The 24588-nt window shown below is 32.2% G+C and overlaps 1 protein-coding gene across 1 annotated transcript in view; it reads right to left on the bottom strand.

The window, feature by feature from the left end:
• The window catches only part of LOC142240750 (uncharacterized), a 163988-nt gene that overhangs the window by 90755 nt on the left and 48645 nt on the right, over positions 1-24588 (bottom strand). The window contains exons 3-4 of the mRNA XM_075312469.1: positions 20146-20660; positions 3481-3553 (exon numbers count right to left, since the gene is read on the bottom strand). Coding sequence (XP_075168584.1) covers positions 3481-3553; positions 20146-20660 — 588 coding nt within the window. The remainder of the gene's footprint in view (positions 1-3480; positions 3554-20145; positions 20661-24588) is intronic.

Consider the following 24588-nt stretch of genomic DNA (forward strand, 5'->3'; position numbering starts at 1 on the left):
ATACCCCGTATGGACAAACTTACAGTTGAGAAGACGGTGTTAAGAAGTTTTAAGATACCTTGCCATCGGCAAGTGTTACCGCAACCCAAGTAATTCGATTGTGGATGACAGTCTTTAGTACCAGTTTCTATGCAATCCATGGTGGAGGGTACATAAGATTCGGCCTGGCCGAACTTACGGCCGTATATATACTTGTTTTCCATTACAATCAATGAAATAAGCCTTTCTTCAAATACAGATAGCTCTAACGAAGGGACGCAAATTTCAGAAATGGGTGTCCTGAATTTTAGGAAGTAGAATTTTAAATTTACTTCTATCAACATTTGATCCCATTGTGTAAATTTAGTGTCCCAAAAAACTAAAGATAATCCGAATGGTTAGGAGTACGACAATATTTATTTCATTGCAGATTTAAAGTTAGACAGCTTTCTCAAATAATTTGTATTCTAAAAAAGCAGCGTTTGTGGCTCGAATCTGAACTTAAATCTTTGTAACGTGTATTTTTAACGTTTTTTTTTTTTTTAATCCATTAACGTACATCCAATTTCTGAAAGTGTAAAGCAAACTCCTTGCCATCCACAAAACAAACAACCGCTCATAATTCAAGGAAAATATTAAAATGTTTTCAATGTTGTGATATTGATAAAGTTTTCTCTTCTTGATTTATTTGCTTGTTATGACTTCAAAGATATTGCTACGAATCGAGAAGTTCACATCTTGCCACTTTGGAGGCGGAGATAATAAATTTTGTAAGAGCTTTTGGGATTTATTATTTGATTGACAAATATCAATTGCATGATTGATGTTTATGTCAAAACGATGATAAAACATTTTTTTTTAAAATGTCGACAAAGAAATAACTAATATTTTACTGTTATAAACAAAAGAAAAAATACCACTTCTATCGAATGGTTACGACAACAATGGAAAATTAATATGATGGGCATTAGCTTTATTTAGGGAAAATTTTAATTTACAAAATAAATATAATAATAAATAATGGCGAATTTGTATGCAAGCTGTATCTAAATCTGAGCCAATTTTTTCCAAAATAAATTCGAATTAAAACAAGTATATACGGCCGTAAGTTCGGCCAGGCCGAAGCTTATGTACCCTCCACCATGGATTGCGTAGAAATTTCTACTGAAGCCGATGGCAAGGTATCTTAAAACTTCCTAATACCGTAATATATACCACATAGTCCATACGTGGTATATATTAAAAAAGGCCGATTAAATACGTATATAATTAAGTTTAAAGTTTCTATAGAAATAAAATTTTGACAAAATAAAATTTTGACAACATTTTCTATAGAGGTAAAATGTTGACAAAATTTTCTATAGAAATAAAATTTGGAAAAAAAATTCTATAGAAATAAAATTTTGACAAAATTTTCTATAAAAATAAAATTTTGTCAAAATTTTCTATAGAAATAAAGTTTTGCCAATATTTTCTATAGAAATAAAATTTTGACAAAATTTTCTATAGAAATAAAATGTTGACGAAATTTTCTATAGAAATAACATTTTGACAATGTTTTCTATAAAAATAAAATTTTGGTAGATTATTTTTGGCTCGAGTGGCAACCATGATTATGAACCGATATGGACCAATTTTTGTGTGATTGGGGATCGGCTATATATAACTATAGGCCGATATGGACCAATTTTGGCATGGTTATTAGCGGTCTTATACTAACACCACGTTGCAAATTTCAACCGGATCGGATGAATTTTGCTCATCCAAGAGGCTCCGGAGATCAAATCTGGGGAACGGTTTATATGGGGGCTATATATCATTATGGACCGATATGGACCAATTCTTACGTGTTTGTTAGAGACCACATTCTAACACCATGTTCCAAATTTCAACCGGATCGGATGAAGTTTGCTCCTCCAAGAGGCTCCGGAGGACAAATCTGGGGATCGATTTATATGGGGGCTGTATATAATTATGGACGGATATGGACCAATTTTTGCACGGTTGTTAGAGACCATATACTAACACCATGTACCAAATTTCAGCCTGGTCGGATGAAATTTGCTTCTTTTAGAGCAATCGCATGTCAAATTTGGGGGTCCATTTATATGGGTGCTATACGTAAAAGTGGACCGATATGGACCAATTTTTGCATGGTTGTTAGAGACCATATACTAACACCATGTACCAAATTTCAACCGGATCCGAGGAATTTTGCTCCTCTAAGAGGCTCCGGAGATCAAATCTGGGGATCGGTTTATATGGGGGCTATATATAATTATGGACCGATATGGACCAATTTTTGCATGGTTGTTAGAGACCATATACTAACACCATGTACCGAATTTCAGCCGCATCGGATGAAATTTGCTTCTTTTAGAGCAATCACAAGCCAAATTTGGGGGTCCGTTTATATGGGGGCTATACGTAAAAGTGGACCGATATGGTCCATTTGCAATACCATCCGACCTACATCAATAAGAACTACATGTGCCAAGTTTCAAGTCGATAGCTTGTTTCGTTCGGAAGTTAGCGTGATTTCAACAGACGGACGGACGGACGGACTGACATGATCAGATCGACTCAGAATTTCACCACGACCCAGAATATATATACTTTATGGGGTCTTAGAGCAATATTTCGTTGTGTTACAAACGAAATGACAAAGTTAATATACCCCCATCCTATGGTGGAGGGTATAAAAATATTTCGAAAACGAAGATATACAATGAAGAGGCCAGAAACAACTATGAAAAACTACAAAGTGTGTAAGTGAGAACCACCGTGGTGCAATGGTTAGCATGCCCGCCTTGCATACACAAGGTCGTGGGTTCGATTCCTACTTCGACCGAACACCAAAAAGTTTTTCAGCGGTGGATTATCCCACCTCAGCAATGCTGGTGACATTTCTGAGGGTTTCAAAGCTTATCTAAGTGGTTTCACTACAATGTGGAACGCCGTTCGGACTCGGCTATAAAAAGGAGGTCCCTTGTCATTGAGCTTAATATGGAATCGGGTAGCACTCAGTGATAAGAGAGATGTTCACCAATGTGGTATTACAATGGACTGAATAGTCTAAGTGAGCCTGATGCATCGGGCTGCCACCTAACCTAACCTAAGTGAGAACCAATTCCTTTTCTACAGAATGGTGTCGTCCTCTATAAACTAATTTTACCAGACCTACTTAAAGGTGAACAAATAGATAAATTTACTTCAAACAATTTTTAGTTGCTATTATTTGTAGTATCCTTTAAAAAACGCTCGATAGAATTTTATTTTTTCGAAATTCCATTCAAATGGATAAAATGTAAATAGAATTCACCACAACTATGTGGAATTGCTAGAAATTTTCTAATTAAGCATATTAGAAATTAAAAAAAACAGCAAACTGAGGAACGTATTAACCTATTCATTGAGTAACACAACGGCCATGTATACCGTTCACGGAAATATAGAAAGTAAAATCATTGCCAAGTTACAATAAAATGCCAGTTTACTTACCACATTTTTCCCACCAGCAGAATATTTCGCCATCCATGCAAAGACAAACCTCACAGATGTCATGCCGTGGAACCTGAAAATGTTGGAAATTGAAATCAGAGCATTGCGGTAAAACGGGATGGTTAAAGGGAGAAATCATTTACTGTCTGTCAAAGGTATCAGTAGAAATTAAAGCCATCATGAAAAAAAACGAACAGTTCACCAATTCACTAGGAATTCCATAAAATGAATTCGAAGAGAAACCAACAAAAAGGGCAAAATAATAAATGTAGGATATTATAGAAGATTGTAAGAGATTGTAATCAAGGACATTTGCAAAGAAATCTAAAAGCTATTCGCTGGGAATTGTATCCATGTGCAAAGCCAAGGGAAATGGCAATCAGAAAAATCAGTAAGCCTGAAAAATTGTGATAATACAAATTATGATTTATTCAAAGTTAATTTGGCTCGTTTTTGTAATCCTTGAAGTGGAAGACATTATGACAGCCAATGATAATTGATTTTGTGATACAGTGAAATTTTGGGTTAAATGCGATTTTTTTATACCCACCACCATAGAATGGTGACGGGGGTATAATAAGTTTGTCATTCCGTTTGTAACGCATCGAAATATCGATTTCCGACTATATAAAGTATATATATTCTTGATCAGGGAGAAATTCTAAGACGATATAACGATGTCCGTCTGTCCGTCTGTCTGTCTGTCTGTCTGTCTGTCTGTCTGTTGTAATCACGCTACAGACTTCAATAATGAAGCAATCGTGCTGAAATTTTGCACAAGCTCGTCTTTTGTCTGCAGGCAGGTCAAGTTCGAAGATGGGCTATATCGGTCCAGGTTTTGATATAGTCCCCATATAAACCGACCTCCCGATTTGGGGTCTTGGGCTTATAGAAATCGTAGTCTTTATCCAATTTGCCTGAAATTTGAAGTCTGGAGGTATTTTATGACCATAAAGAGATGTGCCAAAAATGGTGAGTATCGGTCCACGTTTTGGTATAGCCCCCATATAGACCGGTCTCCCGATTTTATTCTTGGGCTTATAGAAACCGCAGTTTTTATTCAATTTACCTGAAATTTGAAATCTAGAGGTATTGTAGGACCACAAATACGTGTGCCAAAAATTGTGATTATCGGTCCATATTTTGGTATAACCCCCATATAGACCGATCTCCCGATTTTACTTCTTGGGCTTATAGAAAACGCAGTTTTTATTTAATTTACCTGAAATTGGAAATCTAGAGGTATTGTAGGACCACAAATACGTGTGCCAAAAATTGTGAGTATCGGTCCATATTTTGGTATAGCCCCCATATAGACCTATCTCCCGATTTTACTTCTTGGGCTTATAGAAACCGCAGTTTTTATTCAATTTATCTGAAATTGGAAATCTAGAGGTATTGTAGGACCACAAATATGTGTGTCAAAAATTGTGAGTATCGGTCCATATTTTGGTATAGCCCCCATATAGACCGATCTCCCGATTTTACTTCTTGGGCTTATAGAAACCGCAGTTTTTATTCAATTTACCTGAAATTGGAAATCTAGAGGTATTGTAGGACGACAAATACGTGTGCCAAAAATTGTGAGTATCGGTCCATATTATGGTATAGCCCCCATATAGACCGATTCCCCAATTTTACTTCTTGGGCTTCTAGAATCCGAAGTTTTTATCCTATTTGCCTGAAATTGGAAATCTAGAGGTATTTTCGGGTCACAAAGAGGTGTGCCGAAAATGGTGAGTATCGGTCCATATTTTAGTATAGCCTCCATAAGAACGATCTCCCGATTTAACTCCTTGGGTTTCTAGAAACCGTAGTTTTTATCTGATATGCCTGAAATTGTAAATATTCTGGTATTTTAGGCTCACAAAAACGTGTATCGGATTAAGTTTTTATCGGTCCATTTGGTAATGCCTCCATATAGACCGACTTCACTTCTTGAGGGTGTAGAAGGCGCACTGATCATGAAAATTGCTTGAAACTCAGTGTAAAATTTCCAGATTTTACTTCTACAGATTTAAGATTTCAAATCAAGACGTTATTTTATAATTTTCTTGCACACTTACAAGAGATGTTAATGATTCCTCTAAACCTCAAACAAAAATGGTTCTTATAAATCCAGAATCTGATATAGTCCTCATAGGTGAAATCTTTAAATTTATCTTCGGGTTGTGTCCTCAAGTCCTCAAGCCCTCCTGAAATTTCAAAGGAAACCCTAATATTTGGTTCATGGTGGTGGGTATTTAAGATTCGGCCCGGCCGAACTTACTGCTGTATATACTTGTTTTTTTTTTGTTTGTAGTCTATTTTTATACCCACCACCATAGAATGGTGATGGGGGTATAATAAGTTTGTCATTCCGTTTGTAACACATCGAAATATCGATTTCCGACTATATAAAGTATATATATTCTTGATCAGGGAGAAATTCTAAGACGATATAACGATGTCCGTCTGTCCGTCTGTCTGTCTGTCTGTCTGTCTGTCTGTTGTAATCACGCTACAGTCTTCAATAATGAAGCAATCGTGCTGAAATTTTGCACAAACTCGTCTTTTGTCTGCAGGCAGGTCAAGTTCGAAGATGGGCTATATCGGTCCAGGTTTTGATATAGTCCCCATATAAACCGACCTCCCGATTTGGGGTCTTGGGCTTATAAAAATCGTAGTTTTTATCCAATTTGCCTGAAATTTGAAATCTAGAGGTATTTTATGACCATAAAGAGGTGTGCCAAAAATTGTGAGTATCGGTCCATATTTTGGTATAGCCCCCATATAGACCTATCTCCCGATTTTATTTCTTTGGCTTATAGAAACCGCAGTTTTTATTCAATTTACCTGAAATAGGAAATCTAGAGGTATTGTAGGACCACAAATACGTGTGCCAAAAATTGTGAGTATCGGTCCCTGTTTTGGTATAGCCCCCATATAAAACGACCTCCCGATTTTGGGTCTTGGGCTTATAGAAACCGTAGTTTCTATCCAATTTGTCTGAAGGTGTGCCGAAAATGGTGAGTATCGGTCCATATTTTGGTATAGCCCCCATATAGACCGATTTCCCAATTTTACTTCTTGGGCTTCTAGAATCCGAAGTTTTTATCCTATTTGCCTGAAATTGGAAATCTAGAGGTATTTTCGGGTCATAAAGAGGTGTGCCGAAAACGGTGAGTATCGGTCCATATTTTAGTATAGCCCCCATAAGAACGATCTCCCGATTTAACTCCTTGGGTTTCTAGAAACCGTAGTTTTTATCTGATTTGCCTGAATTTTTAAATATTCTGATATTTTAGGCTCACAAAAACGTGTATCGGATTAAGTTTTTATCGGTCCATTTGATAATGCCTCCATATAGACCGACTTCACTTCTTGACGGTGTAGAAGGCGCACTGATCATGAAAATTGCTTGAAACTCAATGTAAAATTTTCAGATTTTACTTCCACAGATTTAAGATTTCAAATCAAGCCGTTATTTTATAATTTTCTTGCACACTTACAAGAGATGTTAATGATTCCTCTAAAACTCAAACAAAAATGGTTCTTATAAATCCAGAATCTGATATAGTCCTCATAGGTGAAGTCTTTAAATTTATCTTCGGGAAGTGTCTTCAAGTCCTCAAGCCCTCCTGAAATTTCAAATGAAACCCTAATATTTGGTTCATGGTGGTGGGTATTTAAGATTCGGCCCGGCCGAACTTAGTGCTGTATATACTTGTTTAATATTTTTTTTCTGGATATTTACGTGAATGGCTCTGGCAAACTTTTTACGGCTGAAAGTTGGTTACATGGTTCCCGAAATTATATACATAATTAAGCCTGAAAAATTGTGATAATACAAATTATGATTTATTCAAAGTTAATTTGGCTCACTTTTGTAATCCTTGAAGTGGAAGACATTATGACAGCCAATGATAATTGATTTTGTGATACAGTGAAATTTTGGGTTAAATGCGATTTTTTTGTTTGTAGTCTATTTTTTAATCATTATACCCTGCTCCACACTGTGGAACAGGGTATTATAAGTTAGTGCATATGTTTGCAACACCCAGAAGGAGACGAGATAGACACATGGTGTCTTTGGCAAAAATGCTCAGGGTGGGCTCTTGAGTCGATATAGCCATGTCCGTCTGTCCGTGAACACATTTTTGTAATCAAAGTCTAGGTCGCAGTTTTAGTCCAATCAACTTAAAATTTGGCACAAGTATGTGTTTTGGCTCAGAATAGAACCCTATTGATTTTCGAAGAAATAGGTTCAGATTTAGATATAGCTCCCATATATATATTTTGCACGATATGGACTTATATGGCTCCAGAAACCAGAGTTTTACCCTAATTTGCTTAAAATTTTGCACAAGAAGAACAATTAGTACTATAGTCAAGTGTGCCCAATTTTATTGAAATCGGTTCAGATTTAGGTATAGCTCCCATATATATCTTTCGCCCAATATGGACTAATACGGTCCCAGAAGCCACAGTTTTACCCCAATTTGGTTGAAATTTTGCACTAGGAGTACAATTAGTAGTATAGTGAAGAGTACAAAATTTTATTGAAATCGGTTCAGATTTAGATATAGCTCCTATATATATCATTCGGCCGATTTACACTCATATGACCACAGTGGCCAATCTTTTACTCCGATTTAATTGAAATTTTGCACAGGGAGTAGAATTAGCACTATAGCTATACGTGCCAAATTTGGTTGAAATCGGTTCAGATTTAGATATAGCTCCCATATATAGCTTTCGCCAGATTTACACTCATATGACCACAGAGGCCAATCTTTTACTCCGATTTAATTGAAATTTTGCACAGGGAGTAGAATTAGCACTATAGCTATACGTGCTAGATTTGGTTGAAATCGGCTCAGATTTGGATATATCTCCCATATATAGCTTTCGTCCGATTTACACTCATATGACCACAGAGGCCAATTTTTAACTCCGATTTAGTTGAAATTTTGCACAGGGAAAAGACTTAGCATTGTAGCTATGCGTTCCAAATTTGGTTGAAATCGGTTCAGATTTAGATATAGCTCCCATATATATGTTTTTCTGACTTCGACAAAAATTTTTAAAATACCAAAATTTTCCTTGTAAAATCGCCACGGCTTAGTCGAAAAGTTGTAAAAATTACTCTAATTTTCCTAAACTCCTAATACATATATATCGAGCGATAAATCATAAATAAACTTTTGCGATGTTTCCTTAAAATTGCTTCAGATTTAAATATTTCCCATATTTTTTACTAACATTGTGTTCCACACTAGTACATTAGCCGACTTAAATTTTGAGTCTATAGATTTTGTAGAAGTCTATCAAATTCTGTCCAGATCGAGTGACATTTAAATGTATGTATTTGGGACAAACCTTTATATATAGCCCCCGACACATTTGACGGATGTGATATGGTATCGAAAATTTAGATCTACAAAGTGGTGCAGGGTATAATATAGTCGGCCCCGCCCGACTTTAGACTTTCCTTACTTGTTTTTAATAATTTTTCCCTGGATATTTACATGAATGGCACTGGCAAACCTTTTTACGGCTGAAAGTTGTAACCATTGGTTCCCGAAATTGTATACATAGTTTTCGTGAAAATAACATGGTGGCGACTAACATGTTCGTGAACCACCATGATACAGTGGTTAGCATGTCCGCCTTGCATACACAGGGTCGTGGGTTGGAGCCCAGTTTCGACCAAACACAAAAGAGTTTTTCAGTGGCGGATCATCCCAACTCTGTAATGCTGGTGACATTTCAGAGGGTTTCAAAGCTTCTCTAAGTGATTTCACTGCAATGTGGAACACCGTTCGGACTCGGCTATAAAAACCAAGGGAAAAATACTTCAGCAGTAAGAGTTTAGTTGCGCTTTTTGATATACAATAAAGTAGGCAGTGCCTCCACACTGCATGAATCGGTTGCAATAACGTAAACGAGTAATCAAACTGGTATATGATCATTTGTTTACTTACGTGCAACCAATTCATGCAGTATGGATGCTTGAAATGTAGTACAGTCCCAGCAAAAAATGGAGCAGAATTGTAAGGGAGAGAGGTAGTACCAACTGCTTACGATGATTCGGTTGTTTTGTAAGCAGTTGGAACTGCCTCTCTCTCTCTCTCTCTCTCTCTTACAATCCTGCTGAAATAGTGCTTCATTTTTTGCAGGGAAGGGGGTCATTTTGTCATTGAACATACACGCAGAGAAGGAATATGAACACCTCAACCATGTTTCAAGAGCAAAATGTTATTTTTGGATGGTGACCACGTAACATGTTTATCGCAAAAATGTTGTTTTCTTGCCAAACATAAAATGCTTTTCGAAAACAGATACATAATTTCCTAGAAAATAACATGGTCACGATAAAAATGTTACATGGTCACCATCCAAAAATAACATTTTGCTCTTGAAACATGTTTGAGGTGATCATATCCCTTCTCTGGATGTAGAATCGCTTTTGTAATAAAATTTATAAATTTAAAGAAATAATAAACTATTTGGTGAGAAATACGAATTTAGTAAAACTTTATGCTTAATTTGTGTATAATTTTTCCAACTTTTTAGTTCATTTATCTAACTTACACAAAAAATTATTGGAGTAAAGGAAACTTTCTCCAAGCATAATAATTGTATGAGCTAAAATATTGTAAAATTGGCTTTAGTGAAATAGAGAGTTCACTTTTTTGAGTGTATATATATTCTAGGTCGTGGTGAAATTCTGAGTCGATCTAAGCATGTCCGTCGGTCCGTCTGTTGAAGTCACGCTAACTTCCGAACGAAACAAGCTATTGACTTGAAACTTGGCATAAGTAGTTGTTATTGATGTAGGTCGGATGGTATTGCAAATGGGCTATATTGGACCACTTTTACGTATAGCCCCCATATAAACAGATTCCCAGATTTGGATTTCGGAGCCTCTTAGTGAAGCAAATTTCATCCGATCGGGTTGAAACTTGGTATGTGGTGTTAGTATACGGTATTTAAAAACCATGCAAAAATTGGTCCATATCTGTCCATAATTATATATAGCCCCCATATAAACCGATCCCCATATTTTGTACTCCGGAGCCTCTTGGAGGAGAAAAATTCATCCGATTCGGTTGAAATTTGGAACGTGGTGTAAATATGTGGTCTCTAACAACCATGCAAAAATTGGCATATATCAGTCCATAATTATATATAGCCTTATATAAATCGATACCCATATTCGACCTCCGGAGCCCCTTGGAGGAGCAAAATTCATCCGATCCGGTTGAACTTTGGAACGTGGTGTTAGTATATGGCCGCTAACAACCGGTTCATAATCATGGTTGCCACTCGAGCCAAAAATAATCTACCAAAATTTTATTTCTATAGAAAATTTTGTCAAAATTTTATTTCTATAGAAAATTTTGTAAAAATTTTATTTTTATAGAAAATTTTGTCAACATTTTATTTTTATAGAAAATTTTGTCAAAATTTTATTTTTATAGAAAATGTTGCCAATGTCTTATTTCTATAGAAAATTTTGTCAATATTTTATTTTAAAGAAAATTTTGTCAACATTTTATTTTTATAGAAAATTTTGTCAAAATTTTATTTTTATAGAAAATTTTGTCAAAATTTTATTTTTATAGAAAATTTTGTCAAAATTTTATTTCGTTATTGTTGTTTTTGATCTCAGCTTAAAGTCATGCATTGACTAAACTACACGTGTAGCTTAACCAAAAGAGGAAAACTATGCTTGTCAAATTTATTTGGGCAAAGCCCTATAGACTGCAAGATGGTTGGATGTACAGCTGTTTCGGAATTACCACATTCCTCTTTTGGTTAAGCTACACTTGTAGTTTAGTCAATGCATGGCTTTAAGCTGAGATCAAAAACAACAATAACGATTGAAGAGAAGCCAACAATAACAAACAAAACGAATGAAGATAGAGGAAGCACGCTCAAGAACAAACCCAGTCAACTATATTCAAATCGATGATATGAGTTTGACAAAGGAAAAGAGATATGCTTGCAAAATTTGTTTAGGTAGTAGCCGACTATAAAACCCTTTTTCGGAAGGTTCAAGTGTAATTCACTTTGGGTTGAGTGAATTACCCGAATTTATTCTGATAATTGGTTGATAGTTTTGCTGCAAGTAGAGGATGCTGATGAGGAATGTGGTAATTCCGAAACAGCTGTACATCTTGCAGTCTATAGGGCTTTGCCCAAATAAATTTGACAAGCATACTTTTCCTCTTTTGGTTAAGCTACATTTGTAGTTTAGTCAATGCATGGCTTTAAGCTGAGATCAAAAACAACAGTAACGATTGAAGAGAAGCCAACAATAACAAACAAACCGAAAATTTTATTTCTATAGAAAATTTTGTCAAAATTTTATTTCTATAGAAAATTTTACCAAAATTTAATTTTTGTAGAAAAATTTGTAATAATTTCATTTCTATAGAACATTTTGTCATAATTTCATTTCTATAGAAAATTTTGTCAATATTTTATTTCTGTATAAAAATTTGTCAAAATTTTATTTCTACAGAAAATTTTTTCAAAATTTCATTTCTATAGAAAATTTTGTCAAAATTTAATTTCCAAAAAATTTTTTGTCAAAATTTTATTTCTAAAAAAATTTTCTCAAAATTTTATTTCTATAGAAAATTTTGTCAAACTGAATTATATACGTATTTAATTGGCCTTTTCTTAGTTTAACATATACCAAGTACACAGAAAAAAATATCACCAAAATATTTCAAATTAAAAAGTTAATTGAGGTTGAAAAAAATTTCAATTAATAAATTAATTGATACAATTAACTTTTTAATCAAGATAGAAATATTAAGTCAATTAAGTCGATGATTGAAAATTTAAAAATTTTTAATTAAAACATTAATTTATACAATTAACTTTTTAATCAAATTCGGAAGACTAAGTCAGTTAAAGAAAGTGATGAATAATTTTTTAGTTTTTAGTTAAAAATGTATTTCAAACAATCAATTGTTAATCCAAATAAAAACCAATTCAGAAAATAATTGAAAATAGTTACATTTCTTAATTAAAAAATTATTTGAGTTTTGCAATCAACATCAATTAAATTTTTAATTGAATTAATTAAAAAATTAATTAAAATTTGCTAATGAAATCAATTAATATTTTAATCAAGAATTTTTTCTATGACCAATTAAAACTGTGATTGATACTATCATTTTCGTGATTGAAGACATTTCAATTAAAAAATTAATTGGATCAATTAATTTCGTGATTGAATCAAAAAATTTTTTTTTGTGTGTATGGACTTACTTACAATTTAGAAGACGGTGTTAGGAGGCAAGTGTTACCGCACCCCAAATTATTCGATTGTGGGTGACAGTATTTAGAAGAAGTCTTTAGAAAACAGTCTTTAGAAGAAGTTTCTACGCAATCCATGGTGGAGGGAACATAACCTTCGGCCTGGCCGAACTTACGGCCGTATATACTTGTTTTTATGTAAGTTTGTCATTCCGTTTGTAACACATCGTGGTGCAATGGTTAGCATGCCCGCCTGCATACACAAGGTCGTGAGTTCGATTCCTGCTTCGACCAAACAACAAAAAAGTTTTTCAGCGGTGCATTATCCCACCACAGTAATGCTGGTGATATTTCTGAGGGTTTCAAAGCTTCTCTTAGTGGTTTCACTGCAATGTGTAAAGCCGTTCGGACTCAGCTATAAAAAGGAGGCCCCTTGTCATTGAGCTTAACATGGAAAGCACTCAGTGATAAGAGAGAAGTTCACCAATGTGGTATCACAATGGACTGAATAGTCTAAGTGAGCCTGATACATCGGGCTGCCACCTAACCTAACCTAACTTAAACACATCGAAATATCAATCGAAATATTAAAATTGTATTTCCATAGAAAATTTTGTCAAAATTTTATTTATAGAGAAAATTTTGTCAACATTTTATTTCTATAGAAAGTTTTGTCAGAATTTTTTTTTCTATAGCAAATTTTCTAAAAAATTATTTCCACAAAAAAAATTTTTGTTAAAATTTTATTTCTATAGAATATTTTGTCAAAATTTTATTGCTTTAGAAAACTTTGTCAAAATTTTATTTCTATAGAAAATTTTGTCAAAATTATATTTATAGAGAAAATTTTGACAACATTTTATTTCTATGATTTTTTTTTTCAAAATTTAATTTCTATAATTTTTCTTTTCAAAATTTTATTTCTATAGAAAATTTTGTCAAAATTTTATTTCTACAGAAAATTTTCTCAAATTTTATTTCTAAAGAAAATTTTTTCAAAATCTTATTTATATTAATAAATTACCTCTTATTTAAAAAAAAAAAAAATATTTTGCAAAATTTACCAAAACATTAAAAATTCTACCAATCTACCAAAAAATACAAAATCTACCATTTACCAACTGTGGCATCCGTGTTCTAGCCAATGTAATTTTTATCCGATTGGCATGAAATTCGAAATATATTACAGGTCCACAAAGAGGTGTGTTTTGGTATAGCACCCATTAAGTGCGATTTCCTGGTTTGACTTCTTAGCTTAAAATAAGGTTAGGCCAAAGCTGTTGAATTTCTCTCTTACAAATGGACGCTGTCCGCCGCAGCCATTTTGAGAAGCTCAGAAATGTCACCACCATCGCTGAGAAGAATGGTATATAAGAGTGTAGTGTGTCTGTATCATTAGAGAGCCACCACATCTAAATTAATTACATCAAGGCACCATTTAAAAAAATTCCTCTACTAACCACAGTTCCTATTTTTTCCTTTTTTCAGTGACTGTACATTGACATTGTTATCGTTTTACTCATTGACCTCGTTCCACAACATAGTCACAGCGATTGTGCAGACTCAGGTGTTTTGTGTAAAATTTTCTGATACCAGGGCTTATATTTTGTACTCCTCGATATTTATGAAATAATGACATTAATTTATGGTTTATTAATGAAATTGATTTAATTAATAGAAGAAAATTAATTGAAGAATGGTTAATCATCATAGATCTATGCTTGTATTGAACGCAAATGCTTTTCATTGGAAGTGGAGTTTATGTTTGAACCTCTTTGGATTTACATTGTCAAATGGAAAATTTATCGCAACATTGTTGTTAGCTTAGAGGAAAGTCTTCAAAATTTATAGTTTAAACAAGTAAAACAATTTCTTTCAGTTTTGTTGGATTGAAGCTTTTATACGGTATACGGCAAATATGTTGCATTCTGTTGTTGAAAATATCGTACAGAAGAATCCCGCAAAAGTTAACTCTAGAAAAACTAATAGCGCAGTTAAGTTAACCGAAGAGCAGCGTCCATAAGCAGCTCTAAGAAGATTATTTTCCTGTTATCTATTCTGAGCGTATGCATTTTTCAAACTAATCCCTTTTTGTGTAAATACAGCTGCATATATGTTTAAACTTCGCTGTATCTTCCTTGTCAAATAACTTTGCTTTAGTCAATCTTTAGGTATCCTTTTCAAATGATCTTTTTGCACTTCAAATGGATTTTTTTTTTTTCAAACCAATCAAATGATTCCTTTTTGACGTCAACTGAAATATTTTTCAAATCAATTGAAACCATTTTCAATCCAAATGAAACCCCATTTAAACTGATCTCCAGATTTGGCATGAGGAGCCTCTTAGAGGACAACTTTTATCAAGTGAAAATTTGGTACCCGATGTTAGTCTATGGCTTCTAATACCCAGCAAAAAAATTGGGAAGTTCTTCCAAAGGCACAACTTTAAAAGCACTTCCAGAAAATTCACTTCCAATGATGTTCTTTATTTTAACTACCCAGGAATAGAAGAACTTCCAATTCAATTTTTTTATAACATGGTGTTTTCATACTTTGAATGGGTAATTTTAACTAATTTTGTTTCAAATATGATACAAACAGAGTAAGAATTCATAAAATGCTACAAAATCATTTAAATTTTGTCGAAAAAAAATGCTAAATCCAATCTGAAAAAATTTTGAATTTTTGAAAATATTTGAGGTCAAACGTTTTCGACAAGCGTTAGAATCCATTGAAAATTATAAAAAAATATAAACATTATTTATTTGACAAAACATCACAAAATTTTTTTAATATACATCCAAAATATTGAATTCGGAACACATCTAAAGAAGTGATGCAAATTCAGTGCAACGGCTGTTGAAATGGAGGACTTCCATCCTATGACAAGACCATGTTAAATTCATCGCTTCTGCGTCAACTTTGCACCACTTATGGATCCAAAAAGAACATTTTCCCTACTTTTTTGTTGCGCAGCAAAAAAAGCGTCACCAAAAAAAAAATAATGAGAATGTTCTTTTTGGGTCGGGAAGTGGTGACAAATTTACGCAGAAGCGATGAATTTAACATGGGCTTGTCATAGCTAGGACGGATATCCACCATTTCAACAGCCGCTGCACTGAATTTGCATCACTTCTTAAGGTGTGAGGTGAATTCAGTGTTTTGGATGTGAATTAAAAAATTTTATGATATTTTGACAAATAAATAATTTTTAAAATTTTTGTTATGATTTTTAATGCATTATAACGTTTGTTTGGAACGTTTTTCATCAAATATTTTAAAAAATTCGAAATTTTTCTAGAAAGAATTTTTTTTCGGTTAAATTTAAATATTTTGTACCATTTTATTAATTCTTAAACTGTTTTTAATATATTTGAAACAAAAAATAAATTTCCCATTAAAATATGAAATAAGGGAGTTGTAAAAAAAATTGACTCAAATGAACTTCCTGTGCATTTAAAATAAAGAACATCTTTGGGAGGACATTTATGTAAGTTCTTTTAAAGTTGTGCCTTGAGAAGAACTTCCAAAATTTTTTGCTGGGTGGATAACCATGTAAAAATTGGTCCATAACCATGGTTTCCACAGTTAGTTAGAATTCTTCCAAAAATGGTAGATTTTTTTTTTATTTTTTGGTAGATTGCTAGTATTCTTGATTTTTTGGTAGAATTTTTGAAACACTCCTCTCCAACTAAAAAGTATAATTCTCTATAGAAATAAAAGTTTTACACACTTTTCTATAGAAATAAAATTTTGACAAAATTTTCTACAAGAATAAAATGTTTTCTATAGAAATAAAATTTTGACAACATTTTCTATAGAAATAAAATATTTATACAATTTTCCATAAAAATAAAATTTGTATAAAATTTTCCACAGAAATAAAATATTTACAAAATTTTCTATAGAAATAAAATTTTGGCAAATTGTTTCTATAGAAATTAAATTTTGGCAAAAATTTTCTATAGAAATAAAATCTTCACAAACTTTTATATATAAATACAATTTTGTCAAAATTTTCTATAGAAATAAAATGTTGTCAAAATTTTCTATAAAAATAAAATGTTTACAAAATTTTCTATAGCAATAAAATTTTTGCAAAACTTTTCTATAGAAATAAAATATTTACAAAAAGTTTTATAGAAATAAGGTTAGGTTATGTGGCAGCCCGATGTATCAGACTCACTTAGACTATTCAGTCCATTGTGATACCACAGTGGTGAACTTCTCTCTTATCACTGAGTGCTGCCCGATTCCATGTTAACCTCAATGACAAGGGACCTCCTTTTTCTAGCCGAGTCCGAACGGCTTTCTACATTCCAGTGAAACCACTCAGAGAAGCTTTGAAACCCTCAGAAATGTCACCAGCATAACTGAGGTGGGATTATCCATCGCTGAAAAACTTTTTTGGTGTTCGGTCGTAGCAGGAATCGAACCCACAACCTTGTGTATGCAAGGCTGGCATGCTAACCATTGCACCATGGTGCTCCCTTCTATATAACCTTTGTTGTTAGTACTTATCTCATTTAATATCATAATTTATTATGGTTTTAAATTCTTTAATAAAATAAATGAATAAAAATTTTGACAAAATTTTCTACAGAAATAAAATATTTACAAAATTCTCTATAGAAATAAAATTTTGACAAAATTTTCTATAGAAACAAAATATTAACAAAATTTTCCATAAAAATAAAATTTTTACAAAATTTTCAATAGATACAATTTTGGCAAAAATAGTCTATAGAAATTACATTTTGGCAAAAGTTTTCTATAGAATTGAAATATTTACAAAATTTTCTATAGAAATAAAATTTTGACAAAATTTTCTATCAAAATAAAATGTTTACAAAATTTTCTATAGAAATAAAATGTTGACAAAATTTTCTATAGAAACAAAATTTTCTATAGAAATAAAATATTCAGAAAATTTTCTATGAAAATCAAATGTTCACAAAATTTTCTATAGAAATAAAATATTTACAAAATTTTCTATAAAATAAAATATTTGCAAATTTTATATAGAAATAAAATTTTGGGGAAAAAATTGTATAGAAATTAAATGTTCACAAATTTTTATATAGAAATAAAATTTTGACAAAATTTTCTATAGAAACAAAATATTTACAAAATTTTCAATAGAAATAAAATATTTACAAAATTTTCTATAAAAATAAAATTTTGGCAAAAATATTCTATAGGAATTAAATTTTGGCAAAAATTTTCTATAGAAATAAAACGTTCACGAAGTTTTATTTATAAATACAATTTTGTCAAAATTTTCTATGGAATTAAAATAGTTACAAAATTTTCTATAGAAATAAAATTTTGACAAAATTTTCTATAAAAATAAAATGTTTACAAAATTTTCTATAGAAATAAAATGTTGAAAAAATTTTCTATAGAAACAAAATATTTACAAAATTTTCTATAGAAATAAAATTTTGGCAAAAATTTTCTATAGATATAAAATATTCAGAAAATTTTCTATAAAAATTAAATGTTCACAAAATTTTCTATAGAAATAAAATATTTACAAAATTTTCTATAAATAAAATATTTGCAAATTTTCTATAGAAATAAAATTTTGTCAAAAAAATTCTATAGGAATTAAATGTTCACAAATTTTGATACAGAAATAAAATTTTGACAAAATTTTCTATAGAATAAAAATATTTACAAAATTTTCTATAGAAATAACATTTTGACAAAATTTTCTATAGCAATAAAATGTTTACAAAATTTTCCATAGGAATAAAATATTTACAAAATTTTCTATAGAAATAAAATTTTGGTAAAAATTTTCTATAGAAATTAAATGTTCACAAAGTTTTATTTTTAAATACAATTTTGTCACAATTTTCTATAGAAATAAAATGTTGACAAAATTTTCAGAAGAATTTAATTATTTATAAAATTTTCTATAGAAATAAAATTTTGACAAAATTTTCTATATTTTTTTCTATAGAAATAAAATATTTACAAAATGTTCTATAGAAATGAAATTTTGGCAAAAATTTTCTATTGAAGTTTTCACAAAGTTTTATATAGAAATAAAATTTTGTCAAAATTTTCTATAGAAATAAAATTTTGGTAAAAATATTCTATAGAAATTAAATTTTGGCAAAAAAATTCTATAGAAATAAAACGTTTTTATAAATACAATTTTGTCAAAATTTTCTATAGAATTAAAATATTTACAAAATTTTCTATAGAGATAAAATTTTGACAAAATTTTCTATAAAAATAAAATGTTTACAAAATTTTCAATAGAAATAAAATTTTGACAAAATTTTCAATAGAAATAAAATGTTGACCAAATGTTCTATAGAAATAAAATTTTGACAAAATTGTCTATATAATAACATTTTTGACAAATTTTTTTATAGAAATAAAATTTTGACAAATATTCTATAGAAATAATGCTGTGACAAAATTTTCTATAAAAATAAAATTGTGACAAAATGTTGAGAAATCCATGGTGGAGGGTACATAAGATTGGGTTTGGTCGAACTTACTGCCTTATATACTTCTTATTTTGCAACGACCGTGAGTCAAACCAAGTGCCCGATATTATCGGGAAAATCATAATACGTAACATTTTGGCCATTCCAGCAGCCATGAATGGCTTAAAAGAAGAGTATCTTCGCTTCATTTTTACAGCACAATGACCACCATTATCTCAGATGACACTTTGAAGGTTTTAAGATGGTATCAAACATTTTGGTCTACAAAGTGGTAAATGGTATTATTACATTACGGGCCCCGCCCTACTTAAGATTTTCCTTTTGTTTGGCTTGGTTTTTTTTTTTTTTTAGAGTTTTGTTTATCAATTAATTTTTTAACTGATACTATGATTTCTGTGATTAAAGACATTTCAGTTTAAAAAACAATTGGATTGTTTTTTGTGTGTGTACGATTACTTCAAAACTGTATTAAGAACAAGATGTTTATGCACGGTGAACACATATAACATTTTTCTCAAAAATCATTTATTTGATTGTGGCAACCATGTATATGATTAGCGAGAAAGCAAAATTTTTGCGACAAAAACATTCCATGTGCACCGTCGAAAAATAATATTTTGTTCTTAAAACATATTTGGGGTGATCATATTCCATTTCTGCGTGTCGACCCAATATTCAATATAACTTTTGTATTTTGAATTTTTATGTATAGACGAATAAAATACATTCAAATTGGATCGCCCTTAATTGAAAAGAAATATATTGTTGTGCTCAACTTTTCTCCATAGAAGTCATGCAAAATCCTTTTAGAATCCAATTTCGCAATCAATAGTGAAATACTATAAACACAAAACTCCTGCCCACATTTAAAACCATGGTCAATTGTATGATTCTACAAACAAACAAAAATATGCAACATTTGTCCAAATTGTTTAAATACCTTTTGGCCGTGGGTGTACTTTTGACCATTTGTGTAACAGGATGCAGCACGTGGCAAATGGATTCCAGGCTTTTCGGTAATTGCTGGCGTTGTTTCATCATCAACCATCCAAGCTTTGTTAGTGTTCGTGCTGGCATCATTTGTTTTCAATTTACTTAAAATGTCTGAACTGCCATCCTCTTCAGCAGCCTGATTGCGTTTCATGTTGCCGTTGTTGTTATTTTTGTTGCCAGAGCTGCTGTTGTTGTTGTTGTCTCCATTGTTATCTAAAACAAAAGAAGCATCCAACGCAAGTTGTTCATTCATCCCTACATCCGTGGCTCCATAACCAGATATGGTGGTACTTTCACGTTGTGAACCCTTTTTGCTATCAAGCGTATGTTGTTCTCCTATCGGGATTTCAGGTTCTTTCAATATGTGCTGCGATAACAAACGTGTATCATATTTTGCTTGAATTTGTTCGGTATCCAAGTCATAGAAGCTTTGGTCATGATCATCGAAATATTCATAGGGTACTGGAAAATCCCCATTGGATGATATGAATAGATATGAAAATGGAAATGGAGAAAAGAAAACATTTATGTTAGTATAACGATTTGTATAAAATCTAACTTTTAAATAAATTGCTTTTTTTGTATTGTAGAGCAGAGCAGTTATTCCTAGAGATATTTCAACAAGTATTTTTTTTTTTAACAAAATGATTTTAATAATTTTGATTTAAAGACAGCATGTAGCTCCATTATTTTATACCCATTACTTTACAGAAAATAAACTTCAGATATCTTTTTTCCAATTAACCAACCAGGTTCGGGTTGCTATCATTTCAAAACAAGTAAGTAAAGTAGAAAGTCGGGCGGAGCCGACTATATCATACCCTAAACCACCCATACTGAATTAGTAAACATTGCTTGTGGGGTATCAATGGTATATATTTGGGAGATAAACCTCGTTTCCATATTTAAGAACTTTAAGTACATGTCTGTGGAAGTTTTATCACAATCTGAACAGAAATAGCTTATGTTGGGAGCTACAGAGTTAGCATGCCACAAATATTGAGTCCATTATTAATAATTCAAAATTTTAAATTTGAGTAACATTTATTAATAAATAAGAATATTATGGCTAAATTTGGAAAAATCGAGCGATGCATATATATGGTACATATTATAAGTAAATTTGATCCGAATTTTTCCAAATTCAATAGCGTTCGCCCTTGTGCAAAAAAAAACGCCATATACCGAATTGCATCAAAATCGGTTAATAATTGCGACCGGAATCGCAGACATTGGCAGATTGACAGATTGACAGAGGGACGGACAGACGGACGGACGGACGTACAGACACCAAGGGCTAGATCGACTCAGGAGGTGATTCTAAGTTGATCGGAATATATTTTATGGGGTCTAAAATCAATATTTCTGGTAGGCATGGTATAGGACTGCCTATATTATACCCTTCACCATTATGTAGACCAAGGTTTGTGTTACCACCTCAACTCCTTCAAATTTGTTGGGAGTTATTATGAAGGTTTATATTCCCATATACAAGTATTTATATCTTAACCGATTTGGATACAATTTTTTATACTTCTACAAAATTTGTAGAATTCAAATTTAAATCGGCTGATCGCCATCTTAACACCTTCAAATTTGTTAGGAGCCATATAAAAATTAATATTTCCATACACAAATATTTAAATATGAACCGATTTGGACAATTTTTTTTAAACTTTCTTAAAATATCTAGACTCACAATTTAAATTGGTTAATGACTGGGACGGACACAATGTTAGTAAATGATATTGGAAATATTTAAATTGCATAGAATGTCGGATTTATAAGTCGATATACACACTTACAAAAAGCATGCTCGGTTCCAAAGATTTTGTCTTTACTTTAACAATTTTGGTATTGATTCCGAGCCAAAGAAGCGCAGAATACAAGTAAGACACAATTCTCTTTTAAATTTGGGTTTTGTGTACTTGCTTCTAGGAAGCAATTTTTAATTTATCGTTTTTTCAGCATTTTTTCTTCATAGGCCATCAATGTCATTTAAAAACGAGTTAACGACAACTTTATTTTACTCTACTTCCAGTAGAATGTTTGCTATGTTTCAAGTAAAACCTCTTTAAAATAATGTGTTGAAAAACATGTCCTATATTTCAACGATTTTTTGCTTTGTAGTGAAAATGTAAAAAGACAACAAATTTAAAGACAATTTCATTAATTTTAAAGAATTTTTCTGAATTATTAAAGTCAAGTTGACCTTAGCACAAAATTTTTTTCTTTCATGTTATGATACCCATTTTTAAGTGAAATCACTTATTTATAAGGACAATACGACTCCATTGAAAAGTTTATCGACTTTTTATACTAGAGAAATGCGTCTTCTATGCTAAGCAAAATTTGCATTCATTTTAAAGACATGAAATCTTTGACCTCACGACAATATTTTTTTCTGTGCACGAATTAGAATATAGATAAATTTCAATAATTTTTGCGAGTTTTCGACTTAACAGTGAAGATTTACAAGGAACATGTGGGTATTTTGGCCATATTTGGACATATAAATGGGGGCTTTGTCTAATTCTGAGCCGATTTTGATAAAATTTGCACACATTGCTAAAACTTTAGTTGAACTCTCAGTGCAAAACTTCAAAATTTTCTTTGGCCTCCGTGGTCATATGAATCGAAATCGGGCGGAAGATATATATGGGAGTTATATCTAAATCTGACCCGATTTTGACCAAATTTGGCACGTGTAGCAAGAATGTTAGTTCTACTCTCTGTGCAAATCTACTACTCCTTGTGCAAAATGTTACATAACTCGGGGTAAAACTTTGGCCTCTGGGGCCATAGGAGTGTAAATCTGGTGAAAGCTATATATGGGAGCATTATTTAAATCTGAAACTGATTTCAACCAATTTCAGTGTGAATATTTATAATGTTAATTCTAATCGCTGTGGAAAATTTCACGTAACTCGGAGTGAACCGTTGGCCTCTGGGGCCATAGGAGTGTAAATCGGGCGAAGGTTATATATGGGAGCTATGTTAATTCTACTCGCTGTGCAAAATTTCACGTAAATCGAAACAAAAGATTGGTCTCTGAGACCATTTGAGTGTAAATTGGGCGAAAGCTATATATCAGAGCTATATCTGAATCTGAAGCGATTTGAGTGATATTCTGTAAAATTTATGAGATTCACAAAATATTCGATTATACGAAATTGGAAGAAGATCGGTTGATAAATACGTCATTTATGAAGAGATCGGTTATAAATATATATGGCAGCTTTAACTTAATCTGAACCGATTTTTTCCAAAATCAATAGGGATCGTCTTTGAGCCGCAAATAATACTATGCCAAATTTGAGGACGATCGGACTTAAACTGCAACCTGGACTTTGCACACAAAAATACATCAACAGGCAGACAGACAGACAGGCGGACATCGCTAAATCGACTCAGAACTTAATTCTAAGCCGATTGGTATACTAAATGATGGGTCTATGACTACTCATTCTCTGCGTTACAATCAAATGCACAAACTTATTATACCCTGTACCACACTAGTGGTGAAGGGTATAAAAAGAGGAAATCGCCAATCGGTAATGTATCCGAATTTGTGACAATCGAGCAACATAGTCTAAATAAGATCGGCTTTTACATCAAAATTTGAAATTTGAATAACTTTGTTTAATAAAAAAAGTATTTTAGCCAAATTTAGCAAAAAATTTCTTTGAGCAAAATTTTACGTTAGTAAAAAAGAGCAATGTGAACCTATTTGGCGTAAACGGGCGATACATATACCCTGTGTCCAAATTCATCAAAATCATTTATAATTCACTTAGTAATTGCGACCGGAAGCCTGCACACTACAAATACATTGACGGACGGATGGAAATCAAATGCCACTCAGGTCCACAGAATCACCTGAGTTGCACTTGATTTCTATCCATCCGTCCAAAGAGGGTTGGTGATTGACCACCAGAACTTAAGCGCCTCCGATGATAATGATGTAGGCGAATCTGACCTTTCGCTCATATTCATTCAACGTGTGGTCAATAAAAATGACGAATATTATCGGGAAAATATCCTAAAGACAGTATTGAAGCACAAGGCAGACAAACATTTCAGCCACAGACCACGGATATTCCCAATGAACACGGTGCACCATCAACCAAAAATGGCTTCAAATGGCCACCAAAATATCCTGGGACATTTTGGAGAGTAGGGTCGGCACTAAAAAATACCAAAGCGTCGACCATCTAAAGACAGCACTTCGTCGGGAATGGGCCAAATATTGCAGAGCCGGTTGATGGACATGATTTGTAGCTAGTTAATTCGAACAAACCTAAACTGGTTATCCCAGCAAAAAATACTTCAGCAGTAACAGTTTAGTTGCGCCGTTTGGTATACAATAAAGAAGGCAGTGCATCCACAC

This window comes from Haematobia irritans, chromosome 5, assembly GCF_050003625.1.
Source record: "Haematobia irritans isolate KBUSLIRL chromosome 5, ASM5000362v1, whole genome shotgun sequence".
Classification (NCBI taxonomy): domain Eukaryota; kingdom Metazoa; phylum Arthropoda; class Insecta; order Diptera; family Muscidae; genus Haematobia; species Haematobia irritans.